General features: G+C 45.4%; 2 protein-coding genes across 9 annotated transcripts in view; both read right to left on the bottom strand.

Annotated features, from left to right (window-relative positions):
* SECISBP2 (SECIS binding protein 2) overlaps window positions 1–5,803 on the bottom strand; it is a 28,905-nt gene extending 23,102 nt beyond the window's left edge. For 4 of the 8 annotated variants that reach the window (XM_076361556.1, XM_076361558.1, XM_076361560.1 and 1 more), the window contains exons 1-3: window positions 5,716–5,803; window positions 3,850–3,995; window positions 1,775–2,036 (exon numbers count right to left, since the gene is read on the bottom strand). In XM_076361556.1, coding sequence (XP_076217671.1) covers window positions 1,775–2,036; window positions 3,850–3,995; window positions 5,716–5,757 — 450 coding nt within the window. In that variant the 5' untranslated portion in view covers window positions 5,758–5,803. The remainder of the gene's footprint in view (window positions 1–1,774; window positions 2,037–3,849; window positions 3,996–5,715) is intronic. The other 4 variants (XM_076361559.1, XM_076361561.1, XM_076361563.1 and 1 more) reach the window with 2 other exon arrangements.
* Window positions 5,804–8,121: 2,318 nt separating this feature from the next.
* On the bottom strand, window positions 8,122–11,684 carry CKS2 (CDC28 protein kinase regulatory subunit 2). Its single transcript, XM_076362084.1, has 3 exons — window positions 11,528–11,684; window positions 9,819–9,946; window positions 8,122–8,593 (listed from the first exon to the last, which is right to left on the bottom strand). Exons 1-3 carry the CDS (start codon window positions 11,584–11,586, stop codon window positions 8,541–8,543), a joined length of 240 nt encoding a protein of 79 aa, XP_076218199.1. The 5' UTR covers window positions 11,587–11,684; the 3' UTR covers window positions 8,122–8,540.
* Between the last annotated feature and the right edge of the window lie 3,885 nt (window positions 11,685–15,569).

Here is a 15,569-nt window from a genome sequence, read left to right as displayed (position 1 = left end):
TATTATAGCCCAAGTAAGAGGGATTATTCCATATGTTTCTAGACAACCGTACTTTTAAGATCTCATTAATCAGAGCATTTCCAATGGTTTGGTCTTAAATCGTCCAGTCTGATTTTCTAAAACTGAGTTTCTTCTAGAACAGGGCTAAAATTTTAAAAGCATCCCAATTTTTTGACCAAACTACGTATTATGGGCAAAACTAGGCAAGACTGATGTCACAACATCCAAAACACTTGAAACAGAGAGAAAGTAATTAGAAAAGGTACACCTATATGATCCCAGTAAAGGAAACACATTCACCTATACTGTAAAGTACTGAAAGCCTTGCAATTCTCGCAAGAAACATAGTTTGGCAGCGCTGGGCTCAGGAATCAGTACAGCAGGCAAGGAACAAGCACTAGGCTTGCATCTATGCAAAGTATACTATATCAGCCTGGACGAGTGGCTTAACTCTTTCTGATTACAGGATGCTGGACTAAATTCAAAGTACATCTGGCAGCAACATTATTTTCTTGGGTGGTAGTACAAGGCACTTCCTGACCTCCAAAGCTAAATTGTTAAAGCTTCAAGAGATCTGATCAAATTAACACAAAGCTGCAAAGATCAGTCATTTCTCTTCAAGCTCACAAAAAAATAAATGACAGGGAACAATGACAAAAAGACTGTCAAACAGTACACAGCCCAATAAAGATCACAGAACTCCTCCTGGAAGCTAAACTAAGTTTCTTCATATTACATCACCTGTGCTAACGCTGAACTAATAATCTCCCCAGACAGCGTCAGTGTTTAATTTTTCTCTCAGCAAGAAAACTACTCATTTTAGGTCTCTAGCCTTTGTCTCTTATGTCTAGTAATGCATGCTTGGGACCTAATCTTACAACTTCCTCTACACAGGCTTGACCACAGTGAAGTTACCAGGTCTCTGCCTAGGGAGTAAGGTCCACCAGAAGGATGTGACTGGAGAACCGATTACTTGAACCTGCTGGAAACAGCAACAGCCTTACAAATCCAAGAGAGACAATGTCTAACCACAGAGGGAAAGGGTTTAATAATACATTTGATTTTTTTCCTGATTTTTATATTTTGAGGAGTTTGTCTATTTTTTGTTTGAAAATATTATCCAAGTTTCAGGAAACTTACCCCAAACAGACACACACACAAAAATGACAGAAGACGTTTACTGAACATCTGTTTTACTTTTGATTGAAAGAGAACATTTCTAACATGAACCTTTCTTCCCTCTCCACAACAACACAACCTCCTACTCTTTTGTGGATTGTTTTCTACTTGTAGGAGGTCTTGGAAATCCTTCAACAACAGATGTGGTCTCATCACTTGCCATCCACATAGCTGATTACAGCCACCCAGTCTCTCTCAACTCAGGTTCATGGGAGCTGTCACTGGGCTCAAAAAAAGCCCTTCCCCCCTCCCCCCAAGCCTAGTGAACATAGGAAAGCATAGTTCACAAATGAATGATCTTGTCTTTTTTTTTTCCCCCCTTGTTTCAGATGCTGCTTTCTGAGGAAGAAGAATTAAATTCCCCTCATGTTCCAAAAATACTGCTTGAAAAACTATTAATGTGAACTGTAGAATTCCGTGAACTTTTCTGAAATCTGAAGTTGGGCACATTACTACCATCCTTTTTAAATGCCATTCATTATTACTACAAGAACAGAGAGTGATTATTCACTTTAAAAAATGAACCAAACATTTAGAAAGATTGATTTAAAATGAGAATTTAATTTTAATTTTAAAAAAACATGTATTTGCTCACCTTTGAAAGATTCTTACTTTCTTGTCTGATTGGATACGTTTGCTCAGCAGATTCACTGACTATTCCTGAACCATTACAGTGTGTTGAGTTGTTAGAATGATATTGTGAGCCAGCTACTGGATATACATTTGAAACAACATCAGGTGAGTAAGAGCAGCTGGAGTATTCACAGAAGGCAGGATCTCCCAGAACACTATGTGATGGACATTGAGAAAGAGATGAGAAGTCATCCCGGGGCAAATCTTCAGCATATACTTGTTGCCTAGATAAACATATCATTCCTTGGCTGAAGAATTTGTTTAACAAGAAAGCTATATTTCAAAAGAAAACTATTCCATGTTACTTCAATTAAGTATTTAGTCACTGCTATACACTGCTTTAAAAATAATTAATTTTGTTTTGGGAAACCATGCAGTTTAGCAAATATTTTAAAACACTGCTGTTATCTGTGTCCAAGTTTCAAGGCTAGTCTGTTTTGCAGTTATAGTCCTCATTTCTGTTTAAGGTTATCAAGATTCTTCGTACTTATTTTTGGTAGGCTTTTTTTTGTGAAACAAACCAAAAGCACTGTATAACTACATGACATGCATTACATACTTGTCTGCAAAAATACAAACATTAAAGAGCAAAACCTGTCTTAAAATGCCATAATAACAAAGTAGGAGTATAGCATCTTACGGGGTATAAGACGTGTATGAAATACAATATAGAATTGTAAGACAATAATTAACTGACCTTCATTTAACCATCACAGTTTATGAAAACACAACATGTCTGGGGCATGCCTTTTTCCTTCAAATGTACACTCAAAGTTCCCTTCCAATTTCCTCCTACACTTTGTACAGAAACTATACGCCGAGATCCAAATTTGATTAGGGAGAAAGGAAATTTCTCAGCTTAAGAAAGTTGCATTTAGTCTTTAAAGCTGGTCACCATGAAGTGGCCAACCTCTGAATCTTGGGTAGATAATGAAAAACAGAGAAACTTTTCCATCAGAACAAGAGAATTCAGATAACACATTTCTTACTGCCTGTTGCAATTCTGATAGACTGTAGTCAAAACAACTCTTACAATCATGCTTTACCCACAGAGAAGAAAAGCAACAAATGAGAGCCAAAGAAATAACTATGGCTCAGTCCCAACAAGGCAAAACATTCATCAGAATATTGCTCCTGTCTGCTGGGGTTTTTTTTTAATGCTAATTGATTTAATGTTAATGCTGTGATTTTTCTAATGCATAGGTCAGGCCATACTCACCTCAGTGTTAAATTTCTATTACAAATCAAAATGGGTTGAAAATACTGAGATTTCCTGTAGGATAAAATGAAGGCCTACAATGAATGTGTTCGCTAAGGCTCTAACTGAACTTGTTAGGACGCACCAATAACTTCACAGTAATTGCAAAATCAATCCAATGCTTAGAGTTCTGAGAAGCAACTATAGAACTATGTAACGTCACAAGATTCTTACAAGACTCGATTATTTCCTATCCTACTATGTAGGCTTTTTTCTAGTTTGCTCTAGGGTTAACAATACTTCTATAAGACTACCACGAATGCTTTTTTTTTCAGGCCTTACTGGAAAAAAACTTTTAGAAACCTGTAGCATTCTTATCAAAACTGCCCTTCTGGGGATGCACGGGTTGTGGAGAGGAGATCCCAGAGGAGCCCTATACATTATTTAAATGTTTTACAGCATGAGAAACCTTCTCGGAGGGTCTTCCTCTTCCTTTTATATGACTATATTTACCCCAGCCTTGTCATAACACAACCATTCTTTCACCCAAGGACTGGATTCAGCTCCTTCCAAAGCACAAATGAGCCAGTCAATCATTACGGACCAACAAATCCTCCTTAATGCTCTGTAACAATACAGGCCCTTGGGAGCAAGAGACAAGGTACCAGATATATGCCCAAAGAACATAAATGCAAAAACTTAAATCACGAAGACAATGCACAAGTGTTTCTACAGTTAGAGTATTAATGTATCAGAGCTTTGACTTCGTAAGAGTATTCAATGTCTGAAACCGGAAGGTTAAAATCCCCCAAGAAATAAGATTCAGAAAATATACATACTTATCCAAAGATGGTTCCTGAACAAATGGGTAGCATGTAGTTAAGTACCTAGGAAAGACACATGCTTCTGAGGGTTCTGACCATGCCACAGTTACCGCCGCATGTTTTGGAACAAATGGTTTGACCTCTGCTGACAACTTGATGCCCTGAGAAACAAAACGTTTTTTGGCTACATATATTTGGAGATTAATGTTATAAGTGAAAAGAACTCATCCTTGTGAGCTCAACTGTCATAGGAAAGTGTTAGTTTGCTCTCTTACAACAAAACAATAAAGCTCACCAAAAGGAAATGGAGGAAGAGGGAGAAACAAAACCAAGGAATTTAAGAGAAACGTGATTGCTCTGGGAAGTTATTTCCTTCAATACCCGCATTTATCAGGAAATACTCACAAAGGCCAGCTACGGAAAGGACAGAGGCTTGCTTAACACAAGATGCAGTAAACGCTATTATAAGAATTCTTACTTTAGATTTGAACAATGTAAGCTAAAGCTCATAACATATATTAGCACTACTGTAAAATCAAACTCTGAAAGTATGTAACAATAATGGCTTTGTGTACATCTGTATTCAAGGTAGTCTGCCTGAAATCAATACTTAGTGATAGAGCCTTCTCATTCCTGGCACAACACAAATCTATTAAGACGAATTTTCCATTTGTTCTGAATTATCATTGACTTAAAACTGGATATGCATATATGGAAGGACATTGAAATGAGACTCAAAGTATTTATTGCCATTACAGCATTACACTGCTTTACTCACTCTAATACACGCCACAAGCCATCCCTACACCTCATTGTGTGTTTTGGAGTAACTGACGCACTACATGAAAACTGGAATTTTTTCACTTGTCAAAGCCGATTTCAATGACAAAATAACACACAAGGCTTGTAAAAATATTTGAACGGTGATTTCAATGCTTGAGCATATAAACTGGACTCCCTGCACCCTATGGTGTCTCAGCAGTCATTTGTATCATAAACATTTAAAAAGCTCTGATGGCCTAAAGTAAATTACAAATAACTGCAAAACTCCTCCGTTTCTGAATTTACCAGGCAGATCCAAATATATAATGAACGTCCACTGTAACAGTGACAAACAAAAGGTGAACTTTGCACAGTTAAGTACACTAATATATATGAAAAACATAAGCTTGGGAGGTAACTACAGCAAAGCATAATTGAGCAATTATTGAGAATACCTTATTCACTAAACACGGAGTGCATCACAGGAAGCAGCTGTGATTGCAGGCTAACCTCTCACGTTAAAGACCCCCGAGCCTGACCAGGGAATAAGTCCACGTGCAACGCAACGCCGCTGTTACTGGCTAGAACTTGTGCACCCGTCTTTAAAGCGACTGGAACGTCTACCCGTCCTGGCAGCGGACTCTCCACTCTGAGCAAGAAGCGGTTCCCGTGCTTAAGCTCACTGGAGGTTCTCCCTCCCAAGTGGTGGGAAGCGACTCGCTGTGCATCAGCCTGAGCTACCCCTCCCCCCGGTTTTGCCTTTCCAGAAGGACCCTTCTCCCCTAGCCTGAACCGAAGGCCGATCCAAGGCGCGGTGCGAATCGCTCGCCCCGCCCCGGCGGAGGCCCGCGGACAGGCGGAGCGCTCGGCCCGGCGCGGCCGCCCGCAGCCGCCCCTGCGCGGGCAGACCCCGGCTTCCGCCAGCCCGGCCGCCGGATGAGGGAAAGGCAGCTCGCCGCGGGCCCCGGGGGCGCTGCGGGCCGAGGCAGGCCGCCCGCGGCTCCCGCGCCGGGCGGAGGAGGCGGCTCGCTGAAGGCGGCTCCGCTCCCCCGTCACGTAACAGGCCCGGCGAAGTTGGGGAGGGAGCGGGGGACTGCGAGGCGCTGCCGCCGCCCTTACCTCGCCGCCTCGGCCCGAGCCCGGCCGCCTCTCCGCGGACATGGCGTGGGCGAGCCGCGGCCCCCGCCCCGCCGCCCACAGCTCAGCCCGCGGCCCTGCCACCCCGCGCTCGGCGCAGCGGCGCGCCGCGATGACGTCGCCGCCGAGGGAGAGGGGCGGTGGCGGGTCGGTCCCGCCCCCGCGGCCCAGGCGGGGCGAGGCAGCCGCAGCGGCCGGAGAGCCGCCCGCCGCCGGAGCCCGGGACGATTTTCTGAGAGAACAGCCAACGTTTGCAGCGCGGTCACATAAACTGCGGCTGCGCGTTGGAGAAACCGGCGAGCTATGCCACCGCATGGGCCAAGAGCGGCCCCGGCCGAGTAGTTGAGGGCACAGGTACAGACAGCATCTGGGGATCGATCCCGTCTGAGCCGTCCTACCGTCGTGTGCAGCGGATACCCGTCCCCCAAGAGAAGGGACAGGAGGGCACAAAGGTAGGCACTTACAGGCGACAGATCAGCAGGCGGCCTTTTCAGGACCGCCAATGGCAGCGGGACATCAAGAGACAACGCCCAGGGCGCTGGTGCCAAAGCCCTGAGGAAGAGCAGGGCTTAAGCACAGCTCAAGATTCTTGCCGATGGTTCTTCTAATTAAGGCGTCTGCGTGGCCCTTGGAGAGCCCCGCTCTAAGGGTAAGACTGTAAAGTCTTACGCTTCAGCACTGAGAGCCTATTACAGACCATTTGACCGCCACCGAGACAGACAGCTCGAGCAACTTTAGAGGAAAGACCACAAGGGTTATTTTCCTCACCAAATTTGGCAGGTTACTTACCTCTATCCATCACCATAACAACCTTAATCACAAGCACACATTACACAGGGAGAGCACGTACTTTATCAGTTAAGCTACATGCAGATGTTCCTGTTTTTGTTGGCCTCCCAAATCCCACACAGATGTAACACTAGCTTGCATTTGAGATGAGCCGGACACAACCACCAGTACTACTATACAGTTAACCAAACACCAAATGTACTGAAGCACCTTTTAAAAAAATCTGATTGTATGGCTACTAGTACAGGGTCCCAAGACACCACAGTGATCATTCTGATGCAGTTTATTGCCTCTGAACTTGTCAGATCAAGTCCACCCAGCAGCTCACCTTTGCTGGCACACAACTCCCTAAGAAAGGGCTGATCAGAGTTTCACTGTATTGGCCCGACCTTTTATATGGTGAGGAAATTGAGTTCACACTGTCCTACAACCAGCAGCTGCTTTTGTCAGATGAAAAGTGCTCAGTTTACTTCGACAACTCTTCTAAACCACTACTGCCTACACAAAGACAGAGTACAAGCTGTTTTATTAGGGGCTTCTAAAAAAGATGGTGGCAAACTTTTTAGCAGGGCCTGTTGGGACAGGACAAGGGGGAACGGCTTTAAACTAAAGGGGGGTAGATTTAGGCTAGATTTAGGCTAGATATAAGGAAGAAATTTTTTACGCTGAGGGTGGTGAGGCACTGGGACAGGTTGCCCAGAGAGGTGGTGGATGCCCCATCCCTGGAAACATTCAAGGTCAGGCTGGACGGGGCTCTGAGCAACCTGATCTAGTTGAAGATGTCCCTGCCCACGGCAGGGGGGTTGGACTAGATGACCTTTAGAAGTCCCTCCCAACCCAAACTATTCTATGATTCTAAGCTAGCTTCCCAGAAAAAACAGGATGCAAGATGAGAAGTGCAGGCTAAAACCCCAGACTAATAAAGTTTGCAGCAGAAAGATAAACTGGTACTACCAAAGTAAATCAAACAAGCACAAAAACATCTCTATGAAATACTAAGTACTACTAACACCTTAAGACAAGTTTATACCAAGTCATCATTGAATATCCTGAGTTGGAAGCGACACACAAAGATCAAGTCCAACTCCTGACCCCACACAGGGCAACCTCAAAGTTAAACCATATCTCCAAGAGCGTTGTCCAAACACTTCCTTAACACCGACAGGCTTGCTGCCATGACCGCTTCCCCAGGGAGCTTGTTCCAGTGCTCGACCACCCTCGGTGAATAACCCTGACGCAGCATTAAGCCATTCCCTTGCGTCCTATCACCAGGCACCTCGTAAGAAATAGGATGACAAGTAGTCATTGCAGAATAATTAATACCATTATAACCTATATCAACTACAGAGCCCCATAATTTGAGCATGCCAGACGCCAGTCTGAGAATTACCTATCACTGCCGGCTTGCTTTTCAGATTGCCTGCAGTTCCCAATTCAAATCAGGGTTAGAAACATTGGCCTGTAGGACAAAATAATTCTTGCAGAGAAATGAAATAGGCTCACTAAGTTAATTTTTTTTTCTTAAGTAGGTACTCTTAACATGTTAAGACAATTAATATTTGTTTTGTCTGGTGAATTAGAACTCTAGACATTTAGGTTTTATAAAACATTAAAAATAGTTTATTTCTTTATACCTTCTACTAAGCAAACAGGTGAGCCACTGGATTTGGACATGCTACACTTCAGAAAAGCTGAGTGCAAAAGTTATTGAACACAGGTAACAAGTGATCATCTAGTCAGAACATGCAATACGTAATCTGTAATAAACAAAATTCACTGAAAAGTCAGATAGGCACTTACATTAACAGTAAAGAAGATAACTTCATCACTCTTTGAACACCATAGCAGCCTACTTGGAATTGCATTTGACTGAGCTTTGTTGCTGTGAATAATACAGCTCATGCACAGGTATGGATGTATGTTTTGTACATTTTAAAGTATTCACTGAATACTACCAACATATATACACTCATATACATAGTTCCAGAAGATTTAGGAGAAAGTTTATAGACAATGGTTCATTTCTGCTCATCCTTTGGAAGAGGTCTTCTGAAGAGAAGAATATGCGGTTCTGTGGAAATAAAATTGAACAAAGTCTGTCAGCTAAGTCTTGATTGCTGGGATTTCTTCCATTTGAGAAGACTGGAACAATAGTTGAAGCTTGCTGTCAAACAATAAGCAGATTAAGAAGTCAAGTCCACAAACACGGCCCTATGTGTAGTATTTACAGACCAGCTTTGCAGTAACCTTACAACAGTCAAAACAGGTGCTTTTGAAAGTTTTATACCAAATGTTGCCAGTATCATAAACTTAAGACACTTACAGGAAGGAAGTACTGGAAAAACAGAGTATTTTTAGTTAGCATTGGTACTAACTCTGTCTCTCTACATTGGGCTATTTGATGAGCTTTGTTACTGTAACTTAGACTAACAAACTGCTGATGCTGTCCTTGTTAGGTACATGGTGTCAAGCATCAACAAAATCCACCCTAGTTAGTACAGCCAGCTTACATTATTATTATTGATCTGAGTTAACTGTAAACTCCTCCAAAAAAGCCTGAAGTATTCAAGGTGCCCAGGTAAGGGAAATGGTGGAAGGTTACGCTAATTTCTTCACCTGGTTCTTCAGAAACTTGGAACTCCACACTGCTGCAATCCATCTATCACCAGTTACTTTTTAGTCAGGGTTGTCAATGGTAACTTACCTTGAACAGCTGTTTTCAGTACATCCTAGTTGGAGTTTTAGGGCTTCACACCCCATTAAATGAAAGACTGGTTTTAAGTGCTGCTTTTAGTAGGCTGTATAACTAGAGTGAAAAACTGCTGTAGACTTTTCAGAGCATTAATACAGGACCTTGTCTACATGAGCATCTATTAAGTTTTTGTACAAAAAGTGTCAGCTTTATGATTTAAAGATCTGCTACATAAAGTTTGGTTCAGTCACTGAGATACTAACATTATTCAAGAGCTCACAAGAAGCCAGTTTCTATAGGCACAGGTAGGAACAGTTTCCAGTCTGGCATGTTTTGTCCACTGATAGACCACACATACCTAGGACAAGGCTAGCATTTTGCAGTTCTGGGAGCAAGATGTGAAGGTTTAAAATAAAGGCTGTTATGTTGCCTTTGTTGCCAATTGGCTAAAATAGCAAGGAGATAAAGAGGACTCAACATTCAGTAGTGAATTCCAGCTGGGTTCCACAGCAGGAGCAATTATGCAGTACACACTTCAGCTGAGCACCAGGCAGTTAATATTTTTGACTCTCTTGTTCATCTAATTCTGTTAAGATACACTTACCTGGCTCATGGATCATATAGTGAACCCAGCCAAGACTTTGCTGAACACCAAGTCGTCTCCACTCCTCTTCAGACATCAGATGGGATTTTGGCACTTGTTTTGAAAGTTCTCTTGGCAGCATCACATGTCTGTAGAGGTTTAATTAAACACACACTACATACACTAATGCCTGTGCATGCTAGAAAACTTGCACAGATCTACACTGAAAGACAGTAAACAAGTTCAGTTATGAATAGCAGCATTCCCTATAAAGAAGCCTAGGGTACTGACCAATACCACTAGTTTGATTATGAAGCATCCGTCGCAGAAGCCAGTTTTACCTTCACTTTGTTTACTAAACATTACTCTGTAATGCAACTGTATATTGAAACAGTCAACCTACTTCCTAGAAGACATTACTTCCCCTGCATGCTCTAACCATGCTACTTGTATAGAAGTATGTGTTCCTGGCAATTGGCCGTCATATCAGCAATTTGAAAAATAAGGACTTTGGACGTTTAGAATGATTGATGAAGTCACTCTTGTTGGTATTTTGCATTTTGTAACCAACAATGTATTTTCCACAGAGACTACAGTACTGGTTTAGAAAGATAGAACGCTAACATGGCTTAAGAGCCTGATCTGTCAGCTGAGGAAAAACATACAGCCTGCTCTCCACATTTGCAAGTACCTTTATCACTTAATAGAAAGCAAAGCATTCAATCTTGTTTTTGAGATCGTAAGAGTCAGCTGGTATGAGGGACACTTAGACCTCTACACAGAGGAAAAAAAAGCCTGATTTGTAGTAAAGCTTTCAAGTCAGCCTAGAGGACTGAACTTCAACAGTATCAATTATAATCCAGAACTGACTGGTGCTATAAGCATAGCTTTCAAAACCAGCAGAGAGAGCACTGCCTCGAAAGCTTTATGAGCTACGTTTATTACTACCATGTTTTGACGCAGCCTTACGAACTGTCTTCAAAGCCGATGGCTTAATCGAAACGCATGCTTCATCCACGCTCGGAGCTCGAACTGAGACAGCACGAGACGTTACTCTTCGCCGTGTAGAGCATCCTGAACACAAGGCTTTGAGTTCCCCGATTCAGCACCTACGCGGGTGAGGCGGCAGGGCCCGAGGCAGCCCGCACGGCCCAAGCCCTCCTCCCCAGGGAGAGGCGCCGCCGCCGCCCCGCGGAGTTAGCGCTAGCGCCACCAGCGGGGCGGGAGACGCTGGCCACCCCCACGCACTGCGCGGCGGTCGCCACCCCCGGTCTCAGTCAGCGGGGGCCGAGCGCTCCCCGACCCCAGCTCCGCCACAGCCGCTTCGCTGGGGAGGCGCGGCGGGCTTTGCCCCCCACCTCCACCGCTTCCTTCAGCGCCCTCTGGCTGGGGCTTGCGTTGCCCGCTCACCGAACAGTCGCCCTGGAAGGTCCAGCCGAGAGCAGCACTCCAACTACCGCCCCCCCCCCGCCCCCAGCTGGTGGAAAGCTACGAAAAAACCCACCATGAAGGTGGAAGGCCCAGCCCCTCCCCGCAGGCTTTAAGCCCCTCTGGCCCCACGGAAGCCAGAGTCACGCTCACTGCCGCCACCGGCGGAGCTTACTCCCCGAGCGCATCGCACTAGCCCCGGGAGGAGCGCCTGCCCAAGCCGCCCCCCTCCGAAAGGGTCAGCAGGAGCCCCTTCCCAATCCCTTCAGCCGGCCCCCCCGCGCTCTCCCACAGCCTCGTACCGGTACTCGTACTGCTCGTCGAAGTACTTGTCAGAATAGTAGATTTGCTTGTGGGCCATGGCGGGAGGCGGCGACGGCAGGGGCAGCAGTAACGACCGGGCCGGCTCCCCTCACGGACAACCCCGCAGACTAACCGCCCGCTTCCGCGCCCCCCTCGGTTTGAATCCAACAGCTCGACTCCTATTGGCGTTTCCGGGCCAGCCAATAGCGTGCCGCGCCGCCACGCCCGCCGAGCCGCCGCGTGACTCAGACGCTCGCCCTCCCACCAATCCCCGGAAGCTGCAGGGGAGCCTTACGTAAGGGGGTGACGGTTGGGAGAGCGGGGGGGCGGGGCGGGGCGGGGCGGGGGCGCGCGCAGCGCCGGTCCGAGCGGGAGCGGGGGGCTGGGGCGCGTTGCCGAGGGGCGGGCGTGAGGCGCAGGGGCGCGGTGATTGGCCAGCCGCGGCCGGGGCCGGGCGGTTCCAGCAGTTTCTAGGCTCTGCCGGGGGGGGGATGGCGTTACTGAGTGCTGCCCCGGGGGGGTGCGTGGATCCTCGTGGCGCGGCCCTTTCGGCGCCAGCGGCTGCGGTCGCGGGTGTCCGGCGGATTAGCTCATGGCAGGCAGCGGGAGGGAGCCTTCTCCCGCCTCCTAATAAAGCTTCAGGTGTCAATCAAATGTGTGCTGTGCCCTGGTGCCACTTCTGTACTGCGTCCCCTGGGGCCGGGTGGGTTTTGTGAACTCGTGGTGTGCTGGGCTACGGTTGTTCACGGCTGCTCCCCCGGCTTGCAGGGCCGTGGCGTCCGTAGTACTTGAGTGCTACAAAATAAGGACGGGCTGCGGGAGTGCGCAGGGGTGCATGGGGTCTGCGGACAGGGTTTCAAACGTTCTTACCCAGCAAAAGAGCACCGTAAATACTTCCATGGTAAAATACAAGCAGCAACTTGCCAGGATTTGGTAAGAGGCACTGCGGTTCCTAGGATACGAGTGTTCTTTTTGGCACTGGGATTTTTCAGTAGGTAGATCCTGAATTCTGCGCTTTCCTGAACTCCAGTGGTATTTCATGGGTGTAGTCGCCCTGTGAGATGAGGTAAGCTTAGCGGGAATGTTGCCAGAAAGGGCGATCTCACCGTTGTTTTTGTCTTCACGTTCTGTGTCCCCTGCCTGCGGCGTGCTGCTGCCTCCTCTCCTTGCTGGGCCTCTGGTAAAAGAAGACTAGTTTAATTTTCTGCTTTCATGGTGCTATCAGAAATGCGGGTATTGTCTGTGATCATGTAATACATCTGTCTGAGAACTCTTCTGATGGGGAAAAAAAACCTGAAGTCATGTGAGGCACAAGTGCGTGGGTAGGGATCATTGTTTTAGCAGCATTGTTTTTGCTAGTACTGCAGCCTGAAGTTTAAACCAGTCTCACGCCTTACAACTGTTAGAAGGAGTGCTTATCATAATCCAGCAGTAATATTTTTCTCTTAACTGGACTGTATCTTAGGGCATGTTGACACACGTCATTTACAGGCAAACTGAAGTCAGTATTTTTGTACTGGTGTAGTTAAACGTGTGAAATTCCTTTCATTAACAAAGATTCTCAGCAGGAATATCAATTCCAGTATAGTTGTACAAGTACAAACCACCTGCAAGTTTTCTAAGGTATTGGTTGGATTATTCAAAACAGAATATGTTTTTTTTAGCTTAGTTTCAGGCAGCACAACTGTTACTTTTGAATACTTATGGCAGAGATTACACAATAATTTCTGTTAGGAATGGCATTGTGTAATAATGGGAAGAAAAGATCAAACCACCACAACAAAGGGGTTCCGCTGGATGGAAGGCGTTTTGTCTATGTGCCTTCTTTATTACCTTTCAGCTTATCTCATGCATATTGAACATGAGAGAAAATTGACCTTTATGGAAGCCTATGTATAAGGCTCCTTTGAGTTCACTCAGAAGTGAAAGCCTGTAGTCCTTTAAAGCAACTTTCCTTCTATTGCAAATACTCATAATTATGCCAAATCATAATTTTGAAGAGGATTAAAAGGATTCTTAGGCAGATATGCATCCAGTTTTCTTTGAGATCCCTCAAATTATTTTGAAAATCCTTGTTCCTCAGGATTGAACAACTGTGTTTGTCAGGCAACTGGTAGAGCTAACAAAACTAACACACTGGTTTTAGTAATCCAGGGTTAGGAGATCTTATTTAGTACTGGAGTGCCATTTCAGCTTCTTCTTTCATAATTTCTTTTCCCTGACAAGACTTAAAAACATTGGTGAACGATAAATAATGCAATAGTACCAGCAATTGTTAAGTTCCACTATTAATTTGGTGTCTTTTTCCTAAAATGAATACCTTAACATTAGGAATATCATTTGTAAAATTACTGAAATAAAGTAATAAGCTTGTTAAATGGTTAAGCTTGATAATAATTTCCAGGCACGTGAATGACAAGAAGAGCATCAGGAGTAGTCAGTACGGATTCACCAAGGGGAAATCATGCTTGACCAACTTGTTAAACTTTATGATGAAATGGCTTGGCAGAGTCAGGGAGAGAGCAGTGGTTATTGCCTACCTAGACTTCAGTAAGGCTTTTGACACTCTCCCATAACATCTTCATAGAGAAGCTGTTGATGTACGGGCTGGATGTGCAGACAGTGAGGTGAATGGCCAGGCCCAGAGGGTGGTGATCAGTGCCGCAAAGTCTAGTTGAAGGCCAGTAACTAGTGGTGTATCCCAGGGGTCAATACTGGGTCTGATCCTGTGCAACATCTTCATTAATGATCTGTACAATGGGGCAGAGCGTACCTTCAGCAAGTTTGCAGATGACATGAAACCGGGAGGAGTGGCTGATATACCAGAGGGTTGTGCTGACAGGTCGATGGGCTGCAGAAATGGGCTGAGAGGAACCTCATGAAGTTGAGCAAGGGAAAGTGCAAAGTTCTGTACCTGGGGAGGAACAACCACAGGCACCAGTACATGGTCGGAACCACCCAATTGGAGATCAGTTTTGCAGAAAAGGACCTGAGAGTCCAGATGGACACCAAGTTGAACATGAGCCAGCAGTGTGCCCTTGCAGCAAAGAAGGCTAATGGTATCCTGGGCTGCATTAGGAGGAGTGTTGCCAGCAGGTTGAGGGAGGTGATCCTTCCCCTCCATTCAGCACCAGTGAGGCTACTGCTGGTGTGCTGTGCCCCCTTCTGGGCTCCCCAGTACAAGAGAGAGATAGAGCTACTGGAAAGAGTCCAATGCAGGGCCACAAAGATGTTGAAGGGACTGGAGCATTTCTCCTATGAGGAAAGACTGAGAGAGCTGGGACTGTTCAGCCTAGAGGAGGCTCAGGGGGGACCGTATCGATGTATATAAAAACCTGAAGACAGAGTGCAAAGAAGGCAGAGCCAGGCGCTTTTCAGTGGTGCCCAGCGACAGGACCAGAGGCAGTGGGCACAAACTGAAACATGAGATGTTCCTCCTGAACATCAGGAAACACTTTTTTACTGTGAGGGTAATGGGGCACTGGCAGAGGTTGCCCAGAGAGCTGCTGGAGATCTTCCAAAGCCATCTAGACGTGGTCCTGGGCAACAGGCCCTAGGTGGCCCCGTTTGAGCAGGGATGTCAGACCAGATGACCTCCAGAGGTCCCTTCCAACCTCAGCCACGCTGTGTGATACTGTGTGGAAAAGGGCTCTTCAGTATATTCTTCAGAATATTGTTATACACAAAGGCTGTGACAGTCACACTGCAAAGAAGGGAATAAACTGTTCTGTATCCAGTGTGGAGAGAACAAAAATGCTTAAACTTTGTCAAGGCAGCTTTGGGCTAGATCTTAGGAAACTTTTCTACCAGTACCTAATTTAATTATCTAGAACATTTTAGAAAAAAACACATCCTGCAGGAATGTTTTAGGTTCAAGTGATCCTGTCTCTGATCAGAGATTTCTTTGAGGCCTGCTTTCTGTGGTTGTGTCAGTTTTGCCTTCCCATTGTAACTTTTGTCAGTATTGAGCTGTAGAACAGAAGTAATTTTTTTTTTTTCTCCAATGCTCTAGAATGACCTTTTAATTTGAATTGTAATACA

Source organism: Aptenodytes patagonicus, chromosome Z, assembly GCF_965638725.1.
Source record: "Aptenodytes patagonicus chromosome Z, bAptPat1.pri.cur, whole genome shotgun sequence".
Classification (NCBI taxonomy): domain Eukaryota; kingdom Metazoa; phylum Chordata; class Aves; order Sphenisciformes; family Spheniscidae; genus Aptenodytes; species Aptenodytes patagonicus.
Note: the sequence above shows the minus strand (reverse complement) of the source record. Positions and strands in the feature narration are given on the sequence as shown.

Coding starts and splice junctions, on each gene's coding strand:
- CKS2 (XM_076362084.1), bottom strand. CDS start 11,586: ATGGCCCACAAGCAAATCTACTATTCTGACAAGTACTTCGACGAGCAG. Junction 9,947..11,527: donor GACGAGCAGTACGAGTACCG/GTACGAGGCTGT, acceptor AAACCTCTACAG/ACATGTGATGCTGCCAAGAG. Junction 8,594..9,818: donor CTATATGATCCATGAGCCAG/GTAAGTGTATCT, acceptor TTATTTCCACAG/AACCGCATATTCTTCTCTTC.